The following is a 27,021-nucleotide window of genomic DNA, read 5'->3' as shown; positions in this document are numbered from 1 at the left end:
CAAACCAAAGGTTTCACTTATGATTCTAATATCTTGTTAATTACAGATGATTCTTCAGCCCCAGCTAACCAGAACCACATAATATTAATTCAAAATAGCAAGTGGCCCCAATAGAGTAAATTTCCCTCTAAAATTTCACAAAGAAAAATGACTCACCCTTCTTTAGCAGCTATCAGTTGCCAGTAGCACTTCAACTAGGGTTGAAGCCTCATGAACCTAACATCCAACCAGACAGGACTGTTGACTGCCTTTCCTGTGCAGGTCTTGTGCAGGTAACCATAGCTGCCATGAGTTTGCGAGTGCTATGGCCATGTTCCATGCAGAAGATAACATTTTATAGCACTCACTCTTCCCCATCCTCTGCTCCTTATATTCCTTCCCCCTTCTTCTGTGATGTTCCCTGAGCTTTGGAGGTAGAATCAATATCTGATTTAGGGTTGAACACTCAATTGTCACTTATTCTCAGCTCATTGACCAGTTATGAGTCTCTGCATTGCTTGATACCTACTGCAAAAAGCCAAGTTTGAGAACAGCACTAATCTATGGGCGCAAACATTAGTATGTTAGAAAGCAATTTGAAATTTCCACTGAGCAAAATAATAGCAGTAGGTAACTAAGACCTATGCCTTCCTCAGCCATAGGCTTTTGACCGGGTTTATATTCCTAGGCATAAATTCTTTTCTGTGGAGCAGGTCACAGGAAACCGTTGGTTGTACCTAACAGTCATGCCACTATTGTGCCAGTCGGCACAGTTTACCTGGCAGGCATGGTAGCATCTGGGGTATAAATTGACACCTGCCTTTCTGAGTCAGTGTGCCAGTTCCTCATCTTCGTGGGACTTTGCTATGGTTCTGGAAATTCTGGCCATCAGAAATTCACAAGGAATAAAAATAAATGAGTTAAGTGCTAGAGAGATGGCTCAGTAGTTAAGAGCACTCAGTGTTCTTGCAGAGGGCAGGGATTCAGTTCCTAACACCTACATAGTGGCTACAGCCTTCATCTGTAACTGCAGTTCTAGGGACTTGATGTTTTCCTTTGCCCTCCTTTGATGCTGTGTGCATGTAGTACACATACATACATGCAGGCCAAACACATACACACACACACACACACACACACACACGCGCGCGCGCGCATAGGCACACACACACAAATACGCACACACAGGAACACACACAGGCGCACACACACATGCACAGGTGTGCACACATAAACACACACACATAAACATGCACACACAGGAGCACACATAATCTTGAGAAAAAAATAGAAAGTTTTACTGATACAGTCAACCTTTCTCATTCTTCTCCCTTTTTCTTTTTTATTTTTTTCAGTGAGCATGTTTTTGAACACGTTAACACCGAAGTTCTACGTGGCCCTGACAGGCACTTCCTCACTGATATCAGGACTTATTTTGGTAAGTGATAGAAATCTTCTAATGTAAAAACGTCTTAACATGTATGTTAGTGTATTTTCAAGGAAAGACTCTGGGAGAGTATGCACAGGCAGTTTTCAGTATCCATCTTGCACGTGTGTACATGTTGTGTAGGGACGAAGGGAAGGACTTTTACTGCCCAGGTCATGTGCTCTGGGTATTTGAAAGCAATCTTCTCTTTTGTGGAAAGGTAAAACAACTCTTAATATGGAAGAAAATACAGAAGATGCTTCTAGGACAAATTCTAGCATCCTAACATATAAAGTGTGCTGGGGCCATAGCTCAGTGACAGAAAACTGGCTTCATAGTCATGAAGCCCTGCCTTCATTCCCTATCGTCACAAAAAATCAGACAGACAGACAGATATTGGTGATGTATAAAAATGCCTCAGTTCAACTAAGACCATTTTTCATGTATTTATCTTAATGGATTACTGGAATTAATATCAGTAAGGATATTGCTTTTTGCTGTTAAATATGTCGGTATGGATTATGGCTGTCATAAAATTTTCTTTCCTTCATCTACTTTTCTCTTAATGTTGACATTTGTTTCTTTATTGCTTCCTTTAAAATCTCAAATAGGTAAAAAAAATAATATCATGTGTACAACTTCATTATCATATATTCTGTAATAGTTGTAGATATGCAAGATTATATTATCTAACATAGTTCACTGGAGTGAGCATTATGGGACTGTCTGAACTCAATGAGACCATTCTCACTTAATCTAATGATCTTTAAGGGGGAGAAATTTTGAAAAGATTTTTTTTTTACTATGCACAATCTGTGATTATTAGCTTTATAGAAATAGGCACTTGTAAAAGATTACAGAGTTAATATTAATAAAAATGAATTATCAGTAGAAATTTAAGGGGAGATGTGTACACACATATCGAGCAAAGAGCATGCATTGGCCTTGAATAATGAAAGACTTCAGAGGCCTGAGCGATGGAGAAAGGCAGGTTCTGCAAACAGGTGGAAGTAGAAAATGGCAGTGTGGAGCATTCTTCTGCGATGAGAGCACACCTACAGTCAACTTGTTATGTCCGTATCACATGGGTTAGTGAAGTGTGCAAAGTTGGTTTCATGGAGTTAGGATGAAGAAAATCAGCAGGAGCCACCCCAAGATAGAAATCTGTGTAGAAAGCCTAGATCTGGGCCAGCTCGAGGCAGGGGGACAAGTCCTAAAACTCATCTATAAAAGGGAGGTGTTGTAGTTTGTAGTCCTGGCCTCTTAAGCATTCATGGCCCACACATGCATCTCTGACATCTCAGCTTCGTTCAGGAAAGCTGAGAAAAAAGTCAGGGCACTGCTATGGAGAGTTGTTAGAAAGCCATGAGGTTGGTTATTAATTATTCTACCCAGACACTGTATTTTATTCTACCATTGGCTTCCTCCTGGTTTTTAATGTTAAAATTCTCTTGTGAAATAATAGTGATTATGTATGGTGTTATTTTCGGAAACTCTGCAGAGAAATTGTAGCAATGCCACATTCATCTTCAGCCTTGGTGAGGTGATTGGAGAACTGAGGATTTTAATAGAGCATGAAACCTGATCATCTGGAAACCACGGTAGTGAGAGATCACCAACTGCAGGAATTTAACTGAACTGATGTTCTGAACACAACATCAACAAAAAGAGAATAAAATAAATGAAAATATTTGGAATCTGATTAGGGCAGGGAATAAAGGAGAAAAATGTTTTGATCTCTAATGATCTCTAAATGTTCTCCAAGTTAGGGACTTATGACTAGGTTGAACAAAGCCAGCAGAAACTGCATTGCTAGGAAACCTCATGGGGAAAATCAGCTAAATAACAGAAATGTGAGAATGAATCACTTCAAAAGCTTCTCTTTTCTCAGTGAAGGAGAAGGTTTTTCATTAGGGGGTGCATGCTTGGTACTTAGGGCTGGGTAGGAGATTGTATTAGCCTGCCAGGAGCTGTTCAGTAGTCAGGAGAAGACAAGTCATGGGCAATACTGGAAAGTAACAAAAAGGGAGTCATGGCCAGCCTCCTAATGATTGAGGAGGAGGACTACAAGGCCAGCAGTGTGGACTTGCTAGGACTCCAAGTCGTTATATCCAAGCCTTTATTTTTCAGGTGGGAAATTTGAGACTTCTCAAGGAAAGAAAAGAAGCTCTTGGGATTCACCTCATGCAATTACTTTGTGGCAAAGTAGTCAGGCTTCCAACCTACATTTTCAAGTTCCCATTGTGGTATTTGTCTGCTGAATAAGGAGACTGTAGACATGGAAAATGCTTTCTTTTGCTTGATAAATTCCTGTTAAGTACATTCTGAAAAGATATTTTATAATACACACAGTGTATACTGTGCAGTAAGAGGGGACAGGTATTTTAAATATCTGATCGTTACCCTTTACATCTTATTTTATAATTTATTTATTTTTTGTTTTCTTTGAGACAGGGTTTCTCTGTGTAGCCCTGGCTGTTCTGGAACTTGCTCTGTAGACCAGCTGGCTTCAAACTCATAGGTAGATCTGCCTGCCTCTGTCTCCTGAGTGCTAGGATTAAAGGCTTGTGCCACCTCCGCCTGGCCATTTACACTTTAAAGAATAAATTTTTAATATTTTCTTTATGATATAGCCTTGAAATATTTTTGATTAAACAAATAGGAAAGGCAAACTTTGAGGAAGGGGATATGATTTACACCGAATCCAGCCATTTGCTGGACTGAGGAAAGTCGGTTTTGTCCACACATTCCTGGTCTCAGAAGGCTCCTGTGAGATCCGAGCCTGCTCGTCGATGATGCTCGCTGCGTCTGGCACTGACTCCGGCCACTCATTTCCTCTGCTTAGCAGCACAATTGCTGCAGCTCTTGTTTTGTACTTCAAACCAGGCAAATCAGTAACCTGCTGTTGGGCTCCACAGCTTAAGGGCAGAACAGGAGCGGGCCGGACGGTCTCACGCGGGCGTCTGTCTTTCCTCCCTCACTTCACCGCTGTTCACTAAGTGCCAGCTGCCGTTAGCCTGCCGTACAAAGGTAGTTCTGGGTTTCATTCTGGTAGTGTCTCGCTGAGGGTTTACAGGCTGTAAATTAGTTGCCACAGCAGAGGGTATTTCCTTTCATTCTGGTTAGTCAGCTCAAGGGTTGTGAGTCCTCTAACTCAGGGATGGCTGAAGAACCCACCAGTAAAGGGATTTCCGGGGCCTCTCAGCTGCCTTCGCAGATCTGGGCTGGCCACGCTTTCTCCTGTGTTTGGCATGCAGCTGCTGAAACTGCATGGCTACTGCTGGGCAGAAGCCGAAACTGTTCTGGATTGATGAAATGTCCAGAACAGACTAACCTTGTCATGTAGGAAGGATGTGAATGGCCTTTCTAAAAATACTGGCCTTTTCTGAGGGCACAGCTGTAGTGTGTAGTAATAGCTATTGGTGACCCCAGGTTCCTGCATCTGAGATGATTGACAGTGGTGTCTATCACATTGTCCCCAGGGACTACACTTTGTGAGGCTTTAAAATGAGTTTAGGGTTAGATTTCTATGCTTGCTGCTGCTTTTTTTTTCTGAGTGCATTTCCAGGAGGAGCAAAAAGTTAGATGCTTTGCAAAATGGCTGTGCATGGAATGCTGAGCACTTTGCTGCCAGGCATCAGGGAGACAGTTAGCTAGCTGCTTTCCCCAGCGATGGTCTGGGTGCCTGCCACACACTCAAGAGTCCAGGGCTGCTCCTGGGAAACTGGCTGTCTGAGAACCGTAAGACTCCTGTGCTAGAGTCAGAAATCACTGTGTCATTTGATGTTTAAAAAGACAGGTTAAAACAAAAGCCTTCTATTTTCCCTGTGAAGAAAAAATCAATACATAGAAATTAAAAAAAAAAATAATTTGTCAAAAGCTGCCTTTACTTTAATTTCTTTAAAAATAGATACGTATTTAACTGGACATATCTGGTAGTTTTTCTTCACTAGTTGAGATGGGCAGTGAATTTGCCAAGTTACCTGTCTCTTGCTCTTCTCTGACGTTCCTGTGGCCACCCATGCACGCAGCCTGTTCCTACTTGACGTCATGGAGCCTCTTTGCCTGCCTGGCATGAGTTTCCCCCCATAGACTGGCTTCTGCCACAGGAAAGGCACCTTTCCTCACACTCTAACCCTGCCAGCTCTGGATCTACTGTCAAGGCCTGCCCAGTCTGCATAAGCAGCACCTTCAGGCAATGCTCATTTCAAAGGAGCAAACAGTGGGGTTTTGTTTTTTGGCTTTGAAAATAGAACGTTGGGCACGTAGAGAAACTAATCACCTTAATTTTCTCAAATTGATGGTAGAGAAATTGCTGTTTATAATATTGAAATTTATACATGGATCATTGCATCCCTATTAACTTGTGTATAGATGTGCCCCTGCACCTTTATTGAAGTATATATAACATGCATATATATTATATGGAAAGGTGTACAAAGCATGTAAGGCATACTTTTGAAAGTTGGCCTAAGGAACGGAGAAAATGAGAATAGTAAATTAAAAATATCGGTTCATGGGTGGATGTAAAAGAAACGTCCTTTTGGAATGTGGCAGAAGGGATGGCGCTGGGAAGAATTCAGTCGCAAGAAACAAACCATGTCTATTGGTGTCCTTGTTCAGGTCTCGTTTTGAAGCCACATTGTTGAGGTATCATGGATGAAGCATCCCTGTCATTTCTAGAGATACAATCTCACAGCTGATTCCCTGGTTCTATGGCTTTTGCAATCTTTCTGATCCCTCTTCCATGATGCTCCCTGAACCTCGGGTGTTGCAAAGGTATCAACTGGGGCTAGCCTCCCCATGACGGGTTGTTCTCTGTATTTTGATCAGTTATGGTTTCCTGTAATGGTCTCCTTTCTACTTCAAAGAGAAGTTTCTTTGATGAGGGGGTGAAAGGAATCCCCACCCCTAAACGCAAGAATTTTAGGGAACTAAGGAAAGCTAGACGTGGAGAAATCGTATTTCTTAGGAATGAGCTCCTTAATTGGTTATCAAATACTAACTGGTTAGCCCTGAAATCATATACATACATATAATGCTAACCAGACTGAACAGATTGTATTTATAGATTTATGTTTGTGTGTGTGATAAGAACTAAATAAAAAAGACTATGAATTTTGAGAGGGAGCAAGATGGGTATGAGAGTGATTGGGGGGAGAAGAGGGGAGGAAAGAAACGATGTAATCATATTTTAATTAAAATTTCTTTTCAATCAGTTAGAAAAAACACAGGCAAATGAACAAACAAACCAGTAGTTGAGGTCGTCCTGGACCAGGTACTGAATAAGCACCTTGCGTGCATTGTTTCATTTAGTATTCATTAAAATTCAGAGTGGTGCGTGCCACCTATGTTCATACGGCTGAATATAAATAGACCCAGAGATGAAGTAATTTGGCCCAAGGTTACAGGGCAGATAAATGGTAAGGTTCAAATTCTGATCTGGCTATGTCCTCTTTTATCCATGTTCACAGTGACAAAACAAGGTAGTTGTTCTGTCTCCTTTCAACTCTTCATCTAAAGAACATGACCTGTTATTCATATAGATCAAATGATGACAGTTTTAGAGCTCAAGGTGAAAAGAAAAAGACTTGGAAACACTTGATAGAAGGGTTTTTAAATCTATAGAGTAGCACATAGATGCCAGGTTGTGTCAGGAATTAAGCAACCTATCTCTCAGTTCTAATATACAGAATGAAAGAGGTTGTGGGGTCCAGATTGCTGGGTAGCCTGCACACAATGAAAGGAAGATGAGGTCTGTTTAGCCATATCAACTTATGATGTTTTGGGTTACCATAAAAATTAATGGTTTTCCAAAACGACTCTGAGATACCATCTTATACTTCTCAGAATGGCTAGGATAAAAAACACTGAAGACAGTTTATGTTGGAGAGGATGTGGAGCAAGGGGAAACACTCATATACTGTTGGTGGGAGTGCAAACTTGTACAGCCACTCTGGAAATCAGTATGGTAGTTTCTCAGAAAATTGGGAATAAGTCTTCCTCAAGACCCAGCTATACCACTCTTGGGCATATACCCAAGGAATGCTCAATCTTACCACAAGGACACATGCTCAACTATGTTCATAGCAGCATTATTTGTAATAGCCAGAACCTGGAAACAACCTAGATGCCCCTCAACTGAAGAACGGATAAAGAAAATGTGGCATATATACACAATGGAGTACTATTCAGCAGTAAAAAATGATATCATGAAATTTTCAGGCAAATGGATGGAACTAGAAAATATCATACTGAGTGAGGTAACCCAGATTCAGAAGGACAAACATAGTATGTACTCACTCATAAGTGGATACCAGATGTGAGGGAAGGGATGGCCAGACTGCAACCCACAGCTCCAGAGAGGCTAGCTAACAGGGAAAGACCCTCGGAGGGACACATGGATGGCCCAGCGAAGGAGAAGTAGATGAGATCTACATGAGTGGACTGGGTGTGTGGGGGGTGGCAGAGGGTGAGGAGTGGGGCATGAGAACATAGGGACATGGGAGGGTCAAGCTGGAACAGGGGCAGAGTGGGAGGGCAGGGAGGAAGATACCATGATAGATGAGGACATCATGAGAATAGGAAGAGGCAGGATGCTGGGGAGGCTCTCAAGGATGACCCCACCTGGGAGTGTTGGCAGTGGTCTAGAGGGTGCCTGGACCAGTCTACTCTGGTGACCGGTCTAGTGAATACCCTAATTGTTATCATAGAGCCTTTGTCCAGTGATTGATGGAGGCAGATGCAGAGATCCATGGATAGGCACCAGGCTGAGCTCCAGGAATCCAATCGATGAGAGAAAGGAGGGATTCTGCAGGCGGGAGACGTCAAGATCATGATAGAAAGACATGCAGAGATGATTGGCCACACTGGTGGAAGCCCATGAACTATAGACTGGTGACTGTGGAGCCCCCACGGGACTGGACTAGGCCCTCTGGATACTGACGATGGTTGTTTGGCTCGAACTGTTTGGGGGGCACCCAGACAGGGGGATCAGGATCTATCCCTGGTGCATGGGCAGGCTTCTGGGAATCCAGTGCCAGTGGTGTGGCACCTTGCACAGCTTTGGTGCAGTGGGGAGGGACTTGGACTTGCCTAGGCTCAGTATGCTGGGCTCTGCTGACTCCCCATGGGAGACCTTGATTTGGGGGAATGTGGGGATGTGGAGTGGCTTGAGAGGGAGGGTTGGGGGTGGGTGGGGGAGGGAGGAGGTGGGATCTGTGGGTGGTATGTGGAGTGAGTAGAAAATTTCTTAATAAAGAAAAATGAAAAAAATTAAATTAAAAAAAAAGATGTATGGCTGTTGGCAGTAATTGATTCCTGAGGTTAAAATCCTCATGAATGGGATAAACATCCTTCTGAGAAAAAAAAAAAAATTAATGATCTTCTGAGGGAGCCCAAGGCCCAGGCAAAGTGTGTGTGTGTGTGTGTGTGTGTGTGTGTGTGTGTGTGTGTGTGTGTGTACTAGTCAGGATCTGTGAACAAGAGCATTTGACTGGATTAACAATTAGAGAAAAACTGAAGAAGATAAACAAACTAGCAATAGATAAGAAGATAGATACAAACAATTCTTTTCCAATGGGCATTGAAGCACAGGTTGGTAAGATAGCACACCATGAAACGGCAGGGCTAGAGCCAGAACACCCAGACGCATCCAGTGCAAACCAGCACTGACCTAGACATCCAGTTGCTCAGCCCTGCTTGCCGAGTGTGCGTGGGGTGACCACTAGGATTTCACTGTCCATTTTTTAAAACTTTCTTTTTCTTTACTCTTTGTGTCTTTCACATCATGCATCTCCATCCCATTCATTTCTCTGTCCCTTCATATCTTCCCTCTGCCCTGGCAAACTGCCCCCAAAATAAAATAAAATTTGAGAGGAAAAAAAGAAAAAAGATCAGTCTCTTCATTGAAATTGTAATGTGACACCGTGAGTCACACAAAAAACCCTTTTGTCCGTGTGTCTTTCCATGCAAGTGTTCATTATAAAGAGGCATTGGTCTGGTTCAAGGCCTGTGGTTTCTGCTACACTGTCAATGCTAGGTTCTCCCCGGAACCCCTCTTGGTTATCCTGCTGTTGCCCTGAGTCATGGGTCAGCTTTAGGTCTACAGGACCAGTCCTTTCCCATGCTCCGGCAAATCACAGATGGGGTGGATATTGGGGTGGGTCAACTCTTAACCTGGTTCTGGGCCTGGGTATTTGCAGGGTTGGTAAGTCAACCAGCTTTGCCTTGTCCTAATCACCAGGGTGAGCTCTCCTGCATTCCCCTGGCTAGTTCACTCCCTTGCAGCAATGAGCAAGGCGTGGGGCCAGTTCTCCTGCTTTGATGTCCTCAGGGTCAGTTCTCTCACACCTGCACCTTCAGGGCCAGCTCTACTGTGCTGCCCAGGTGTGGTACGGGGGCCGCTCTCCCGAGTGCTGTGGCTGATAAGGGGTAAGGACAACTGCTATGACCTCAAGGCCAGCTCTCCCACCTCCTCAGGCATTGATGGGGGTTTGGGGGGTGAGGGGAGGGCATCTGCTCCTGCCTGTGCCACTACATGACAGCTGAGTGATGGGACAGCTCTCCCATGCTCACAACTTCAGGCCTGGCTCACCACACCTCTGCCAGTGGGTTTGGCTCTATCATGCTGCTCAGGTGAGGTGCAGGGCCTGTTCTCCAGAGTGCTGCAGCTGGTGGTGGGCAGGGACAGTTCTTCCAGTCCTATGGCCTCAGGGCCAGCTCCCCACCTGCCTCAGGCAGTGGGGGGCCTCTCTCCCCAGCCCATGCCGCCACATTCACTCTCCATTGTTTTGCCCTGTCGTTCTGACTCCCTATAGTGCTGCCTGGGAAGGCGGCTACCAGCAGGTACGAAAATCGCTAGTTTTCATTTTCACAGACTCACAGAAATGGACCAAGTGGATAGGAAATAGATGAGTGGCGGAACGGAGAAGACAAATATGGCCTCTAAAGGAGGCCTGTGGTAAAGTGGAAGACTACAGTGCTTTAAGGAAGAGACAGTTTTTTCTTTTCCTATTTGGCCATGAATAGTAGGTCAGACGTGGCCAGTTTAGAACACAGACCAACACTTAACACAACTTGCCGTATTTTATTCTGTAATCATTCATTGTCCTCTTCCTTTCTAAACTGGAAATTGTTTTATGATTTTCTTGTGTATGTGAGTATGTTGCCAGAATTTATGTATCTGTGTTGTACTATGTATGTGCCTGGTGCCTGCAGAAGCCAGAAGGAGCTGAATTCTGTGGAATTGTTGTTACAGATGGGTGTGAGCCACCATGTGGGTGCTGGGAACCACACCTGGTCCTTTGTAAGAGTGGTAAATGCTCTTAACCACTAAGCCATCTCTTCAGCTCCCATATTTGTATTTTTATATGCTTCTCTGTGCCCTGAACTCCATGGCTAGCAGTTGACTGTACGGGTAATACAGCGAGTACATGAATTAGCTCCATCAGAATGATCTGGGGAGCTTCCTTTGGATTCTGAGGGTGTCCTCAATTGCAATCTGTAGTCTTAGGGGACAGGTACAATCACAGCATGAGCTTCAGGGCTTGGGACCAATGACACAAGCCACATTCTCCCCATTCTTAGTGATCTCCATGACCCACTCTTCAGCGTCAAGAGAGCGATCCACAGCTCCAGGCCACATTACAGAATGCTACAGTAGAAAATCCTACCCAGTGAGTATATATGCACGTAGGTGGGCTTTGACCTTGAAGAGCGCCTCATCTTCCTGCCTTTTTTAGTCTTTGCAGCAGGTGCCCAGGAATGCGGTGGGAGCCTGAGTGTCAGTTCCACACAGAGCTGCCACAGCTGTTTAGAGAAACAGGTGGCTAATGAGGGATTGGCTGAGCACTAGGAAGCAGGAGGCCTGCCCCACACAGTAGCTGTACAGTATTTATAAACACAGCATACACAGAGAGAGCTGTGCTCTTTTTCTTCTCCTTCCTCCCTCCTACTCCTCCTTCCCTCTCTCCCTCTTTCCTCCCTTCCTCTCCTTTCCTCCCTCCAGTCCTTCTATCCCTTTTTCTCTTCAGTTACCACCAGTCTTGAGTTGTGAGAGGGACTTGGAAAGGGTCGGTGGGTCTGAAGGAAAAGAATACACTAAAGGAGAGTGGAGATAGTTGTGGCTGTCCTGGCAGTGCTTGCCAGTTGCCTTGCTTTATCTCATATGCTCAGATGACCTTCTTCTGCTAATTAAAGAGACTAATGTGTATACACATGGGTGAGTGCACCCACATGCACAGGCATGCAACGTGCACACACACACATGCACATACACCCCACACACATACGCACACACACATCTGCTGTGGATATCGCTTTATATAAATAAAGCACTGATTGGCCAGTGACCAGGCAGGAAGTATAGGTGGGACAAGGAGAGAGGAGAATTGAGGAAGGAGGAAGGAAAGAGGGACCACCTGGAGCCACTGCCAGGACAAGGAAGATGTAAAGTACCCGTAAAGCACGAGCCACGTGGCAAAGTAAAGATTAATAGAAATGGGCTGAATATAAGAGTAAGAGCTAGACAATGATAGGCCTGAGCTAATGGCCAAGCAGTTTAAGTAATGTAAGAGTCTGTGTGTTTATTTTATAAGTGGGCTCCGGGACTGGCGGGAGCTGGAGAGAAATTCTCCAGCAACACACATCTCTCACCCCCATCCCAGCACTTTCGTGAATGTGCATGCACAGGAAGCTGCCTTCTGAGGGAGGGGGGCTATGTGTCCTGGGATCTTGGCATCATGCCACTTGGTCATTTCTGCTTTGGCATCTTCAGGTTGTCTATTTTCATGGTTTCTCTTCCCTTTCAAAAGTGTGTGACAAACAAAAACCTCCAACAACCCCTCATCCCCAGACCTTTATGGTTCTGCTGTTTCCTTAGATTGCATGCAGTTAATTCCCTTGCCCATCATTACCAGCTCTCCATCAGCATTCTAATCACTGCATCATCTTTCCCCTTCCCATGCTGACTGGGTGCTCCTGACTTGACTATGCACACTAGAAAATGCCCCAGAGAATCCAGGTAACCAGCCGAGGTCACCGATCCTGGCTCTCTAGTTAGGAGTGGCTTTGCCCTTAAACTAGACAGGGTCATTGTTGGCTTCCTCAATGCCGACCACCCACTGATGTTTTGAGTTCCCATCCTATTTAATCTGTATTACTCTAGGGATGATGCATGCATGGGAGAAAGGGTAGGAGAACTGAGGTTTTAAAGCTAAGAAGTGCATAATTCTACATTTTAAATTCTAAGTTATTTAGTAGGCAAGAGGCCACCCCTCCCTCTCAGTATTCTAGGGCTACTAAACTAGCACGTCTAAGAACTATTTTAAAATCTAAATTTGTTTGAGTGCTCTACTGTTTACACTGTAGGTATGCACCAGGGGAATGTATTCAAAGTGACACCAAATATGTATGCCTTAAATAATACCATCTGCCCATTTGGATCTGCTCAGCACTTTAAAAATATTGCAAAGTGCTCCCTCCAAGTCTGATGAGTTTTGGAATACGTGGCTACCTCAAATGAAAGGGCTTGGTTTGAAGTTTGGGATAGCTGCGAGTCCTTCCTTTCTTCCTTTGCTTCTGATACACACTGTAAGGACAGGGGCCATTCTTTATACTAGTGTCTCCTCTACACAGATGGGGCAGTAGTGCTGATGAATGATGAGTCTGGGAAGACACAGCTCCCTGCCCCCAAACAACTTCATGAGTAACCTCTCCTCACCTGTCTACTGCATTAACGAGTTCTGCATTAACGAGGTAGGAAGGTCTGGAGAGAAGGGCCGTCTTGTGTTCTAATGCAAATGTTCAGTCAGTTGGAGTCATTTTCCTCTTGGGCTGAATTATCTGGTCACATTTGATAGACTGCTTCTGAATTGGTTTTATAACTAGGAAAGCATAGGGAGACTGTCAGAGGACACTTGGAGGGAAGTGAAGGACTGTGTGTGTGTCAGTTCTGGTTTAAATGAAGCATTGTTGTTTATTTTTTTACTTTGTTTAATAAAGAGGTTTAGAAAGAGAGTGGCAGAGAGCTGGGCCTCCAGGCTAAGCAACAATTTCATTAGCTTTGCAATTCAGGTCAGGTCACTCGTCTTGATGAACAGTCTTTGTTCCTCCTCTGTAAGTGGATTCCCTACATAGTTTTGTAAGGTCCACTTTAGTGTTGGTCTATGATTCTGCTAGAGGAACTAAGGAATTTGAAATCTCAAGGTTTTGTGTATGCGACAGATACTGGCATGTCAGGGGCACTGTGGGTCTGTGGCATGGACTTCAGTGCAGGGACATGATTGTTGTAACCCTGGGATATCACTCATGGGTAGGGAGGAATACTTGATGCTGTGTGATGAGATGTGGCACAGTAGGTGTTCCCATAGCATAACGCAGCGGGAAGCAGAGCAAAAACGTCATTGCTGCTGATTGGGAACCACTGCCAGTCCTGTGACCAATGATAAGGGGGTCTTCGGAACCTTCATCCTCTTGTAGTTGAGGCAGGCCTCTTGGGAGCTTTGTAGACTACCTTGCCACAATGCTTTCTGTTAACATCTAGTGCCAGAGAAGATGTTGCCCTAACCTCAGCTGTGGAGTAGTATGCAGACACTGTTCTTGGGGACTGTCAAAAAACATCTGCCCGCCCCAGACACGGACGCAATGCCAGACCAATAAGGACACGACTAAGTCAAACTTGCAGAACTAAGAACCTTTGGGGTTACTTAGGTGAGAGGTTCCTTACAGGAGCAGGGATGACTCCTATCACCAAGAACTCAGCTCAGCATGGCTTATGGCTCACAAAAGCTGGACACCTGAAGCACACTGCACAACTTGCAGGCAGTTTGACAGACTGACAAGTGTCCTTTCGAGGCCGCTCGGCTGGTCTGACTGTCTCTCAGCATCACTGCTGCTTATATAAGCATGAGGCATGAGGGGCCTGGTAAAGTGAGTCAATTCAAGCTCCCTGAAGCTCCCGAGTCATTTACTTGCCAAGTTTCAGTGAGCTTGCCTGAAGGATGGGATGTTTTACCTCCCTTTAGAACATCCTATCTCTTAACCATCTTCCCTCTAGGAAGAAATGTTTTGTTTTGGAGGAACTTGCCATTAAAAAAAGGGCCCCCTGCTCTGCAGGACTCACAGGGGTTCCGTCCTTGGGTATGGGGGACAAGCCACTTACATAGTAAGTCATAACTGTGTTGGCACTTGTGAGAAGTAACTGTGGACCAGACCCTGAAGTGGTATGAAAACCGGGGACTCTTGGAGATAAATATGATTTCCACTTTATGGTTGGAGGTACTGGTATCCAGATAAATCACATAAGTTACTTGGAGCTACAGACGTCCTTATGGAACTATAATCTGTATGTTTACCTGTGGGGGCCCCTGAAGGCTCACAGCTGGCAACAAGATTTGTGAAGAGGTGAGAATGAAATCTCTGTTTAGCTTGACTTCATCAGGCCACATCAAACTTCTGGAGAGTCTGCTGCCTGGCCATTTAGTGCCAGCATATTTATACACAGTACAATTTGGGGGAAAATTTCCTGGTGTAATATAATCCCTGCTGCACAAAGAAGTGTAATTACATTGAAACTCAACTCAGGGTTCATGTCATTTCTTCCAAGAAGATGTGTTCTAGAAATAGGCTACCTGTATTAGTATGAGGGTCTAGGGAAGGATCTGATGTGGTCTCAGTCATGTAGATATTGTAGTGGTCATTTGGGCTGCTAGTCACCTCCAGTACTGGTTGTGGGAGCTTGGGGGAACCCCTGGCTACATAGATAATGTAAGGGTTATTTAGACTTTACTATCCACCTCAGGTCCAGGTTGTGGGAGCTTGGGGAGCCCCTGGCTACATAGATAATGTAAGGGTTATTTAGACTTTACTATCCACCTCAGGTCCAGGTTGTGGGAGCTTGGGGGAGCCCCTGGCTACATAGATAAGGTAAGGGTTATTTAGACTTTACTATCCAACTCAGGTCCTAGTTGTTGGAGCTTGATATGGCCTAGTCCTTCAGAGAATGCAGATCACCAGGGTGTTAATCACTTCAAATTCTAAGCTTTCTGGGTGGAAAAACAGGTTTTATATCCTTTATGTTGAGAGGATATAGCTGAGAGTTTTCCTGTGTCCCACCTGGTCCACAGCCGCTCAGACCCAAGTAAACACAGAGGCTTATAGTAATTAAAACTGCTTGGCCATTACCTCAGGCTTACTATTGACTAGCTCTTGCACTTAAACTCAGCCCATTTCTGTAAATCTCTACGTCGCCATGTGTTCCATGGCTTTACCTGTGTGCCATTACATGCTGTTCCCTGGATGGTGGGCTGGCATCTCCTGACTCAGCCTTCCTCTTCCCAGAATTCTCCTTGTCTGCTTATCTCACCTATACTTCCTGCCTGGCTACTGGCCAATGAGCATTTTATTAAACCAGTGTACAAAAGCATCATCCCACAGCAAGAGGAAATCATGCATGCTTAATATTCCTGTTTCTCTGGAGATTTGTGGTCACAAGGACCTTTGTGCTCCCAACATTTACTATTCTTGAACTTTCTTCCTCCTGTACACAAATTAGTCCCATATCCACGTAACGTTCAAACTGTCTTCTCCTTAAACATTGTAGTGTGAGAAGTAACTCCTGTAACTAAATCAGAGTATCCCATATATGGCTGGGAGCATTAGGTTTGGCTGGTACTTGCCTTTCGGTATTTATAGATGCCCTTCCTGTTGTTTGCATCCAGTAGAACATAAATGAGAAAACACCAGTTTTTAAATAATAGCCCAATGCCCATTCTAGAGCAGATAATGAAACTTTTTTAATGAAATAAACAAGGATATATGTATATTTAATTCTATGTTAATTGTACATTGCATATTATAAAGAATAGCACAGCTATCCTTTGAGACTCAGGCATGTAGTTATTCTGGTTTTTTTTTGGGGGGGGGGCATTGTTTTATTTTGATTTCTGTAGCCAAGCTGTCCTGGAACTCATGACAGTCCTCTTGCATTAGCCTCTGTATTTATTGCTGAGATTATAAGTGTGAGTCAACCTACCTGGCCTTTTGCTTGTTTGAGTCAGAGTCTCACTGCTCTGGAACTTATGACCCATTTACCTTGGCCTCCTGAGTGCTGCGATTAAGGCCTGGGCCACTACATTTGGCTAGTAGCTATTCTTTTATTCAGTCCCCCATCCCACAGAGTTTCTCAATGGAGCCCTCGCTGTCCTGGAACTTACTGTCTAGACGAGGCTAGGCTCAAACTCAGAGATCTGCCTGCCTCTGCCTCCTGAGTGCTGGGATTAAAGGTGTGTGTCAGCACCACCACCCAGCTAGTAGCTATTCTAAAATTTCTTCTATTGAGTGATATATGACTGGGGAAGAATAAACTGTGGTTGGACAGGGTAGGGAGAAAAGGATGGAGAGAGCAACATGGAATAGCTGGAGGTAGAGATGGGAAGAGCACTTGATTTTTCTGTGCACAGGAAGTTCTGACTTCAGTTAGCCATATAGGCAGGACTGGTTTGTCTTTTAAGGACAGCTATTTCTCTCCTCCTTTGGAATTCAACATACTTAACAATCAGGAAGGGTTTGGACCAAGAAACTTTATGATATACAGCAAATGCTTGTTGTGTAGCCCTTAGCAGAAAGGGGACTGAGTGCCATCCATGCATGAAATGACTACCTTTTTTAAGACCAAGTGTCACAGGCCGGGCAGTGGTGGCACACGCCTTTAATCCCAGCACTCGGGAGGCAGAGGCAGAGGCAGGTGGATCTCTGTGTGTTTGAGGCCAGCCTGGGCTACAGAGGAAGATCCAGGACAGGCACCAAAACTACACAGATAAACCCGGTCTCAAAAAAACCCGGGGTGGGGGTGGTGGGGTTGGGGGGAGACCAGGTGTCACTATGTTACTCAGGCTGACCTTCGACACTGGGTTCACGTGATAGTCTTGCCTCCATCTCTCAAGCAGCATGCCACTAGGTCTCACTTCCCCGTGTTCATTTGTTTGCTAAAACCAACATTTCTCAAAAGAAGTCTTATTTTTACAATTAAAACATTTTTTAAAAGTTTTTTTTTTATGGTGGGTATCATTTTATAAAAATACAAAATGTCAAGAACTAAAACATTTTATAAGGTATATTTTGGGAAAACTGTTGTATCTGTATGCATTTCTAGAGCTGTCTTTTAGCTAAGATGATTTTGTTATTTGAATATTATATTTACTTAGTGGAAAATAATTTGGAATACACCTAAACAATATTCCTTTATCTGCCATTGTAGTTATATATCCTTTTTGAAAACAACTCTTCATCAGCGAACAACCATTTTTAACTAATTTTTAGTTAATTTTTAACTATTATTGGTGTTAATTATTCAAATCTATTAGACTGAATCAAATATATTTGAAAGGTGTACAGAAATAGTAAACATATATTAAGGGAATGTGTCTTGAAGTTACAAATGCAAACCGAGGTCATAAACACATTATTTTTCTGTTCTAGATATTTGAATGGTGGTATTTTCGCAAGTATGGAACGTCTTTCATTGAACAAGTCTCAGTAAGCCACTTGCGCCCCCTTCTGGGAGGGGTTGACAACAACTCTTCCAATAATTCTAATTCCAGTAATGGGGACTCAGATTCCAACAGGCAGAGTGTCTCAGGTATGGAATGTCTCTTACAAAATTTTTGTGAAATTAACACAGAAAAACTCTTTTAAAAGATTAAGTTTCAGAGAAAAAATACGTCAAATTTCAAGGGACTTAAGGCAGTTGTATCAGAGAACTGGTATGCAAGTACCCTGGGGACAGGGAATGTGTGTGCTGTTCACTTCTGCTCCACTACCTCTAACGTAACAAGTGTTAATAGCATTAGCTTGAGGCATACAGTAGGTGCAGCATATAGAATAGCATAGAGAGTACTCATGGAGCACATTTTCTTCCGCAGTGGTTGCTGAATGTCGAGTCTAACTAGATCGGATTTCACGGCTTGTCTGTTTTAAAGGCCCTACTTCTCCTGTTCCAGTGATGCTGACGCCACATTCTAGGTTGCTCAGCACAGCACAAGCTGCGTGTCCCCCCTCTCACCAAACTCTGCCTCTGCCACAGTTCACTTGTCACTGCCTGTACTTCCCTGCTTCTTAGGACCTGACCTACCAATGTTCCCTTTGTTCCTGTGCTTGCCCATCTGTCACTGCCAAAATCAAATGCCTTTTCTAATAGACATACAGACTGTCTCTAATTCTTGGATCTTTGCTAATTTTACCTTTAGGGACACTTATCAAATGGCATTGTGACTGGGGGATTGTTTCTTTGTAGCATCCATAGTGTATTACACACAACTGTCTGCCACGCCTTTGAAAGCAATTAAGCAGATGAGTTCAAACAAGAGGAAAGAACTGATTTCCTTAGGTCTACTCAGTTAATAATCCCTAAGTACATAGTATGAACCTGGTTTCTGTTGGTTCTTATGAATTCAAATGCTGAAGTCCTTGCCCTCATCTCCATTGGATTATCTGAGGAAACAAAATGCTATGGGTTCTGATTGCTCTAGAGAGACACACAGTGCTACAGAGAGCAAGTTAGAGGGGACCGGGGGAGGGATCTCCAACCAAGCCTAGAGAAGAGGTTCCATTAGTTCTGGGATTTGAAGGCTGGAAGGAGGCCATTAGGAACTAGGTTGGATTTTTTTCTTCACAACTCAATCTCATGTCAGAACTTTCTTAGCTAGTCTGTAAACCCCAAGGAGCATGTTGTTCCTGATGCTGAACCCTGCTTCCAGGCCCTGCTTGTCCAGCCTCACACAACGGTATGGGGAAGCTCCTGGTCTGGCCTTACTTCATTCTAATGGTTCCCGAATGAGAATTGGCACCATGCAGTCAATAACACTGTCTGGGACTCTGTAAACTCACCTACCTTATGGAAAGAAAGAGACCTGAGCACAGCCACACACTGCATCAGCCAGCAATGCAAAGAATTGTGGTTCGTTGCTCTAAAGAGGGCCATCTTGATCATCTAATCATTATCACATAAGAGCGGCAGGTAATTGCCGTCACACTGTATCTGTTGTGATGACCCCGAGAATAATGTATTGTTGACTGACTTGAATTTTTGTATATTTGCATGGTACAGAAAATTAACAGATTGCAAACAGAAAGCAATGCCCTTTTAAGAACTTTAAAATGGTTACATTTATATTTGCATGAAAGCCGCTCCTTTCTCCTTGCCCCACTTAAAGCTCTTGACATTTCTTAATTCAGTACAAAGTCCATGTTCTCCTTAGTAACATTATTATTTTTTTTTAATTTATCTATCATCACGTGTGTGTTTAACTGGGGTGGAAGGATGTGTGCACAGCCTATGTGTAAAGGTCAGAGGACAACTCTGTGGTCAGATCTCTCCTTCTCCCTTTAGGTGGTTCTAGGGACAGATCAAGCTCATGGTGGCAGGCTTGTGTGATGAGCAATCCTGCGGGCCCATCATTATAATTTTGCTTTCTTTTTTTTTTTTGGTTTTTCGAGACAGGGTTTCTCTGTGTAGCTTTGCGCCTTTCCTGGAACTCACTTGGTAGCCCAGGCTGGCCTCGAACTCACAGAGATCCGCCTGCCTCTGCCTCCCGAGTGCTGGGATTAAAGGCGTGCGCCACCACCGCCCGGCTAATTTTGCTTTCTTTCTTAGTAGTCGCATGACTTATTATGTGAATCTTGATGTTATCATTTTCAAGGAAGAATCTAAATCCTTTTTAACAATATATTCATCTAGGTATACATTTGTAGCCCTAGAAACTTGGGAGGCAAAGACCAAAGGATCAGTTGAGTCCATGGGTTCAAGACTAGTCTAGGCAGTATAAGATCCAGTCTCAAATCAGACCAAGCAAAATAAAAAAATAAATAAAAATAAAAATATATTTAAAAAAATAATAGCCATGGACATTCTCAGGTTTACTTGTATCAGTTTTACTTGTATTTAAGTTGTTAAAACTTAGACAGGTTTTAACCTGTCTAAGATGAAAGCTTTGATTATTATCACTGACTCGATTACACTAGTATTTACTACTTTACATCCTGTTTCTATTAATTTATTGAATAACAAATATAGCATGTATGATATGACTTTACAACATGTTTAAATAGTTACCTTTAGAAAAATGGAAATTACTTTGTCTAAGTATATTTAGGTATGAATATGCTTCTTTTTGACATTTAGACTGTTTATATATGACTAACTCAGTTTGACAAGCATGTATGCAGGTATGGAAATATCAAGATATCATGAGATTAACATCACTTTATATTCTCTTGTGTTGACTTTTGTGTGTATGTGTGTGTCCAGTTTTTATTTGTTTATTTGAGACAGTCTTACTAGGCTGTCCTGAAATTCACTGTGTAGCCAAGGATGGCCTCTAACTCACAATATTCCTCCTTACTCATCCTCGGAAATGCTGGATTTATGGGCAAGAGCCACCATGCTCGGCTGGTTTTTATTACTGAATAAGGAAAGTACTACAAAAATACATTTATCTGAAACTATCTCTATTATTGATAACTTTCTATGTATAGTCTGATTTCAGCTTAGTATAAAGGAGAATAAAGGTCCAGATCTGAAAATAATTCATGTGTTTCCTTAAAATACATGGTTTTGTATTAAACTTGTTGCTTTTAACCAACATCACAGAAAGTAGAATCTGTTGATTTTCTTCAAAGGCCATAGACTTCTTCACTGAATTTTACATGAAATATAACTTGGCAAGTAAAATCCCATGGACTCAGGCAAAGGCAGTCTAACTGCGTTATTTGGAAAAAAAATCACGGGCAAAGTTAAAAATAAAACAAAAACATTAAATAGAAACATTGGTCCATGTGGAAACTGATTAGTTTTTTCCTTAAAATATTATTTGTTTTGACTGAAATCTTTCAGAGGTGGCCCAGCTCACAGTGATTTGGGATACAGGTGGTAGTAGTGCAAGGACTAAGAAAAGAGGGCAGATTATGAATGCATTTGAAAGCCCCTCTCTGTGGAAGGTGGACTGAATGCAGCCTTGTTCAAACCCTTCTGTGGCTGTCCTCTGTGGTTGACTGTATAGTTTCTCACTGTGGCCACACTTCATCTTGTTTGATTTGACTTGGGAACTGAACTGCTGTGTTTCCTCCAAATGTATGGTTTCTGATAAACGGTGCGCATGTCTCTTGCCACATCACCATGAGTCTTACTGCCATTTCTTAATTCAAAGAAGTTTATGAGTCGGTGATGCACAAGGTTTAAAATGTGGCCAACTTCTCCCTGTGAGAAGGGATTCTCACAGCCCAGTGAGACCTAGAGTTTGGCTTTAGGAGAACTTTTTTATTTTTTGATAATTTATTATTGTTCTCAAATAAAATATCCTGAAGACAAGGTCTGCAGCATTTGCCTTTTGCCAGATAGATACTGGAAAAGCACAAGTTGCTCCATCCTATAAGCTGTGGTGCCAAAATCAAGCTTAGCAGCTCCGAGACACGAACAATCCCCGAGGAGAACTGGATCCCTAAGCAGCTCTGCCACAGACACTGGGCTTCCTATCCAAGTCATCTTATTTCTATCTGACTAATTTTCATAATATACTTCAAATTCTAGATAGTTATAAAATCCTAATTTCTAATGAGATCTAATCATGCTGTATAAAGATACAGTCTGCATTCTAGATTAATGCTCATTGGATCATTAGGGGCAGATCAAGCACTGATTAGAAAAGCTAACAAGGGAGTAATGGAAATAACAAACTTGGGGAAAGTGAAAAAATCCTAAAACCACCACATATGGCAAATTCTCACAGCTAAACAATTCTCCCCATAGAAATCCATGCAATTCTAGTAATATTAACACTTTTAGGACTTGCTATCAGTTTTAAACGATATCATCATACTTAATCCTTATAATAACCCCATTAAGCAGATGACTATTATTATGACCATTTTTACAATTGAGGAAGCTGAGGTACAGGAAACGTAAGTCCCATGACTGACAGCTGGGTAGTCTTCTCTGTGTACCCATTTCCTCTCTCTCCTTGAGCAGTGTCTTCCTCTAAAGCTCAGGGTGGCCTCGAACCCTGATCCTTTAGCCTTTCCTTCCAGAGTCTGGAGATTACAGGTAGGTGTGCACAACCGTATGAATCCAGGTTCTTAAGGACTAATTGGATATTTTAAGTGGCTGCTCCAGGCCCTCTGTAAGGACTATAGAGCTAAGGTTAATATTATTATTGAGCAACTAAAAGACTTCTTGGTGGGCTTGGTGGCTCACACACGTGATCTCGGCGTTAGGGAGGCAAAGCCAGGAAAATGCAAAGTCAGTTTAACCTATGGAGTGATTGTTAGGATCTGCACATGTGTGGGAGTGAGGGCAGGATCCTAACAGTGATAACTTGCCTCAAATACCTTAGTAACAATAGTGTTAATACAATACCTGGCAAGATTAATGACACATTAAATGACTTCCAAAGCAGCTCAGTGGCAATGATTGACAGCTCAGGTCGCTCTATTCTTAGTTCTGTGACTTTCAGTCAGTGACCTAAGGCTTGCCATTTAGCTTTCCCAAAATAACCTTAGTATCTTAATCTGAAAACATGGGAATAATAGTAATATCAACTTCATGGAGTATTTTGTAAATAAATGAGGCCATGCAGAAATACCAAGTCAGAGGACAGCTTTTTATATAGCAATGCCTCCCAGATAAACTAACTGTATAAATAGATTTGGGAGAAGGCCACCACACTTAGGGATATGGCTGCGTGGTCAGTGACTTTTACACCCAAGCCTTTCAGAGCTTTTGGTACAGATGTTTCCCTCTGCAAAGTTATGAACTTTTACGTATTTAGGGACCTTTGGGATTGCTTGCTAATAGTCTCAGTGAGCACAAACTATATATATGCCAGAATTTAATGCATGGCCTGAAAGTGACTTCCCTAGCCACCTTTTCAAAATCATTTGCCTTTAAAATTTATATTTTAGCACAGAAGAGATTTCTAGTTAAATGGCGAAAAAGCCTGAAATGGCTTTAGTTTCTAATGAGCATGAATGTATTTAAAACTTGTTTCAGGGTTAATACATTATTTGGTGGAGTTGATGTAGTCAGAAATGGCCAGTGAGAAATGTATGACATTTGAACTAAAATATCTTTGGTGAAAGCAGCACTATCTTGAATAAAGCAAACCAATAAAAATGGCCGGGCGGTGGTGGCGCACGCCTTTAATCCCAGCACTTGGGAGGCAGAGACAGGCGGATCTTTGTGAGTTCGAGGCCAGCCTGGTCTACAGAGCGAGATCCAGGAAAGGCGCAAAACTACACAGAGAAACTCTGTCTCGAAAAATCAAAATTAATTAATTAATTAATTAATAATAAATAAATAAATAAATAAATAAAAATGGCCTTACAACCCACTCTAACTAATGCCTCTTCGTATTCTCTGCACGAATTTGTGGTGACAAAATTTGTTGAATGAACGCTGTCCACGTTTCCTTTGCCGATTTTTCTTTAAAACAGAATTATTTTTCTTTATATGAGCGAGCAGTGTCTTTTAACTAAGATGCCTACCAAATGCCACAGAAACACAAAGGCTCTGGCTCTGAGGCCCCCAAGCAGCAGCCCGGGTCCCCGAGAGGGGGGGATGTGGGGAGGAAGGGACAGGACCAGGCACCGGGCGGCTGCAGGCTGGGGCGGCTCGAAGCTCGGTGGTGCACAGAGGTCGATCGCACGGACTTCCCGTCCATCATCCGACCCCCGCTGACATCAAACCTGGAATGAAATCCAATGCCACACGCCCGTGAAAGCACAGAGGCCTCAGGGGCGAGCCCCGACGGGGAAGGAGAAGCCCTGCATCCTGCCGCCGCCGCCGCGGCTGCCCACGTGGAAAATGGCGCCCACCCAGCCCGCCCCGGCGGGGACCGGTGCCGAGCGGCTCCGACTGGCCAAACGGTGCAAGCAAGGTCAGGCCAGGGCAGCCCCGACCGGCTGGGCGGTGGCTCCCGCCCGCCCGGGGCTGGAGCTCCCGCTCGGCGGCTCGTGCCGGGCCTCATTCGGCTCTCCCGAGGGCGCGGCCGCGGGCATGGGTGGCTGGCTCAGCCCCAGGCCCCATCCCTCCTCTGCTCGGCGGGATCATGGTGTCCGGCCCCGGCTGGCTCCTCTGGAGGGACCGGAGCCCGGCGGCGGGAGGTTCGCAGGGCCAGGCCGGTGCTGGGGTGGCGGGCCGAGCCCAGGCTACCCCAGCCATGGCGGTTTGAACAGGCCTCTCCCTCTCAGCGTCTGCCACCCACGTGGCTCGCCGCTGGCAGTTCTTTGGGTGTTTTGTGCCCTCGGGGTTCTGTCCCGACAGCCACAGATCTGGGTAGCAGGTCCTTGCGCCAAGCTCTGTCTTCTGGGCGAGTTGGTTAACGCTCAGGGAGCCGTAGAGCCGGGAAGCCGGGCTTGGAGGCAGTTTCCGGCTTGTGTGGTGTGGGCCTCGAAGTTGTAGACCCCAGGCCGAACCCAGCAGTCAAGCCTTCCGTCACCTCTTCTCAGAATAGCCACTTTGAAAAGCTATGAACTGGCTAAGGCTTAATTACTTTTTCAAAAGGAGTACTTCTAATAATTGCCTAAAATTGATCAGTAGTATGTAGACGATTGGGTATTCATTTCTGAAGTTTCAAAGCTAGTAACTAGACAAAATCACTTCAAAGACTGGTTCACTTGGGCTAATCTAGTAATAATGTCCAATGAAACTTTTAGACACGTTGGAAGTTTTGTTTTGAAGTAACATCTCCTAGAGGAATCTTGAAGTCTGTTCTTCCATTGCACAGTTTGATTGATGAAGTTACAGGGTGTAGACATGTGATGCTTTGATCGGAACGGGGTTGTTGCCTTTTGTAGGTAAGAGATGAATCTGGACGCCAGGGCTTAAACTCATCTGCTGTGGCCCCGGAAGAAAGGATGTAAAATATAGACCCTTTCCGTCTCACTAGTTTATGTAAGGGGTATGGATGATGAGCTTTAGACCTCTTTATAGAAAGGATCAGCGAAAGCTCAGCTTATAACTATGATAAAAGTTGCTATTTCTGCTGCTGTGAAAGGCCTAGTGTGGTGGCTTCTGCCTGTAATTCCAGCCCTCAGGACCAGGTGTGTCCAGCCACAGCGGGCTGGGGCCTCCCACGTCAATCACTGATTAAGAAAGTGCCCTACCTTTTCTGCACGCAGCCCAGTCTTCTGAGGGAACTTTCTCAGCGGAGGCTCCCTCCTCTCAGATGACTCCAGCTTGTGTCAAGTTGACATCAGACTAGCCAGCTCAGTGACTGCGTCCAGAGGTGCAAAGTAATGGTAGTGATGGCAGGTTTTAGTAGGAAGGGGGACAAGCGTCAAAACGTGGAGAGCTTGCTTTAGAAATCCTCACTGGATTAACTCTGTGTGTCCCACATAGGAACTTGCCCCTGTCCCATTTTGACAAAGAAGTGCGTGTGCTCCGTCTGTAGCCTCGGGAGATGTGGAGCATTGCTGTGGAGGCAGCGGCTTCCGGCTTTGGTGCCCGTGCATCCTGCTGCGGTCACACTCCCATCAGCAGGCAAGAGTGCACCCTGAAAAGGGAGGCACAGAGAGCGCTTGTCTTAGAGACATATTTGTAGTGGACGCTTGACGGTGGGACCAAGCACGTCGTGCAGTCCCAGCCGGCTTCCGGTGCTGCCCCGAGGCACAGAATTTGTGGAAGATAAGGAAGAATGGAACATTCGGTTTGAAGGAGAAATTGAAATATGATCTGTAATAAGTGTATTCCTCAGGAGTACACGCAGGAAAAGAACATGTGTGTGTGCTCTCTTACCCTTGGAGGTCCATTTCTCTGACATCTTTGTGTTTGGCATTTATTCCCTTCCTATGTTGCACTCAAGTCACATCAGGTGATTGATACTGATGGAGTGTGCGCTCTGGAGTGAGTCCATGCTAAAAGAATTTTCTGCATGAAAGATTATGGGAGAGAACAACAGAGATGAAATTTATGCAGCTGTGATGTCATTTAGGACAGAAATTCGATGTGTGCATGCAGATGACCTTTCTATTGCTCATTTCTTAAGGACAAATAACCCTGCCCTGTGCCCTCCCTTTCAAACATACAAAAGTAAGAGGACGTTTGCTTTGTACTTCTTAGTCCCTTTCTCCTTTACATCTGCTGCAGTCACGGGCATCGTGATTTCTAAGTTTCAGGGGTAGTTTAAAAGTGAATACAAAACACTTGTGGGACATCACGTTAACAAGGATTTGGTTCTTTAAGTGATAAATGTAACGTTTTTTCAAACGTTTGTAGCACCCCCTGCTGGCAATGTTATAGAAACTCCTAAATAAAGTATTCTTCAGGCACCGCTTGGTGACTATTTGAAGTATACACAGCATTTCTTTTTGGAGTTATTTTCCCTTAGAAATAGTTTAATTTTCAACTGATGTAATAGAGGCAAAATTTAACTGGAGATAATTTTCATTTTAATTTGCCAATGGGGTTTTGAATAGTGCTTTTTTTCCCCCAGGCACTACTTGCTGGAGAAAAATATTAGACAAAACTTTATATATATATATCTCCAATCAAATTAAATAGGGAAGAAATATCTTTTCAAATATTCCTGTTTTATTGTAAATATTTCTACCATGCACACCCTTGT

General features: G+C 43.8%; 1 protein-coding gene across 5 annotated transcripts in view; it reads left to right on the top strand.

Annotated features, from left to right (window-relative positions):
* The window catches only part of St7 (suppression of tumorigenicity 7), a 246,813-nt gene that overhangs the window by 125,417 nt on the left and 94,375 nt on the right, over positions 1–27,021 (top strand). For all 5 annotated transcript variants that reach the window (XM_028871758.2, XM_028871757.2, XM_028871759.2 and 2 more), the window contains exons 2-3: positions 1,335–1,417; positions 17,885–18,044. In XM_028871758.2, the coding sequence (XP_028727591.1) occupies positions 1,335–1,417; positions 17,885–18,044 (243 nt within the window). The remainder of the gene's footprint in view (positions 1–1,334; positions 1,418–17,884; positions 18,045–27,021) is intronic.

This window comes from Peromyscus leucopus, chromosome 3 (genome assembly GCF_004664715.2).
Source record: "Peromyscus leucopus breed LL Stock chromosome 3, UCI_PerLeu_2.1, whole genome shotgun sequence".
Classification (NCBI taxonomy): Eukaryota; Metazoa; Chordata; class Mammalia; order Rodentia; family Cricetidae; genus Peromyscus; species Peromyscus leucopus.
This window is presented reverse-complemented; position numbering and strand designations above follow the sequence as displayed.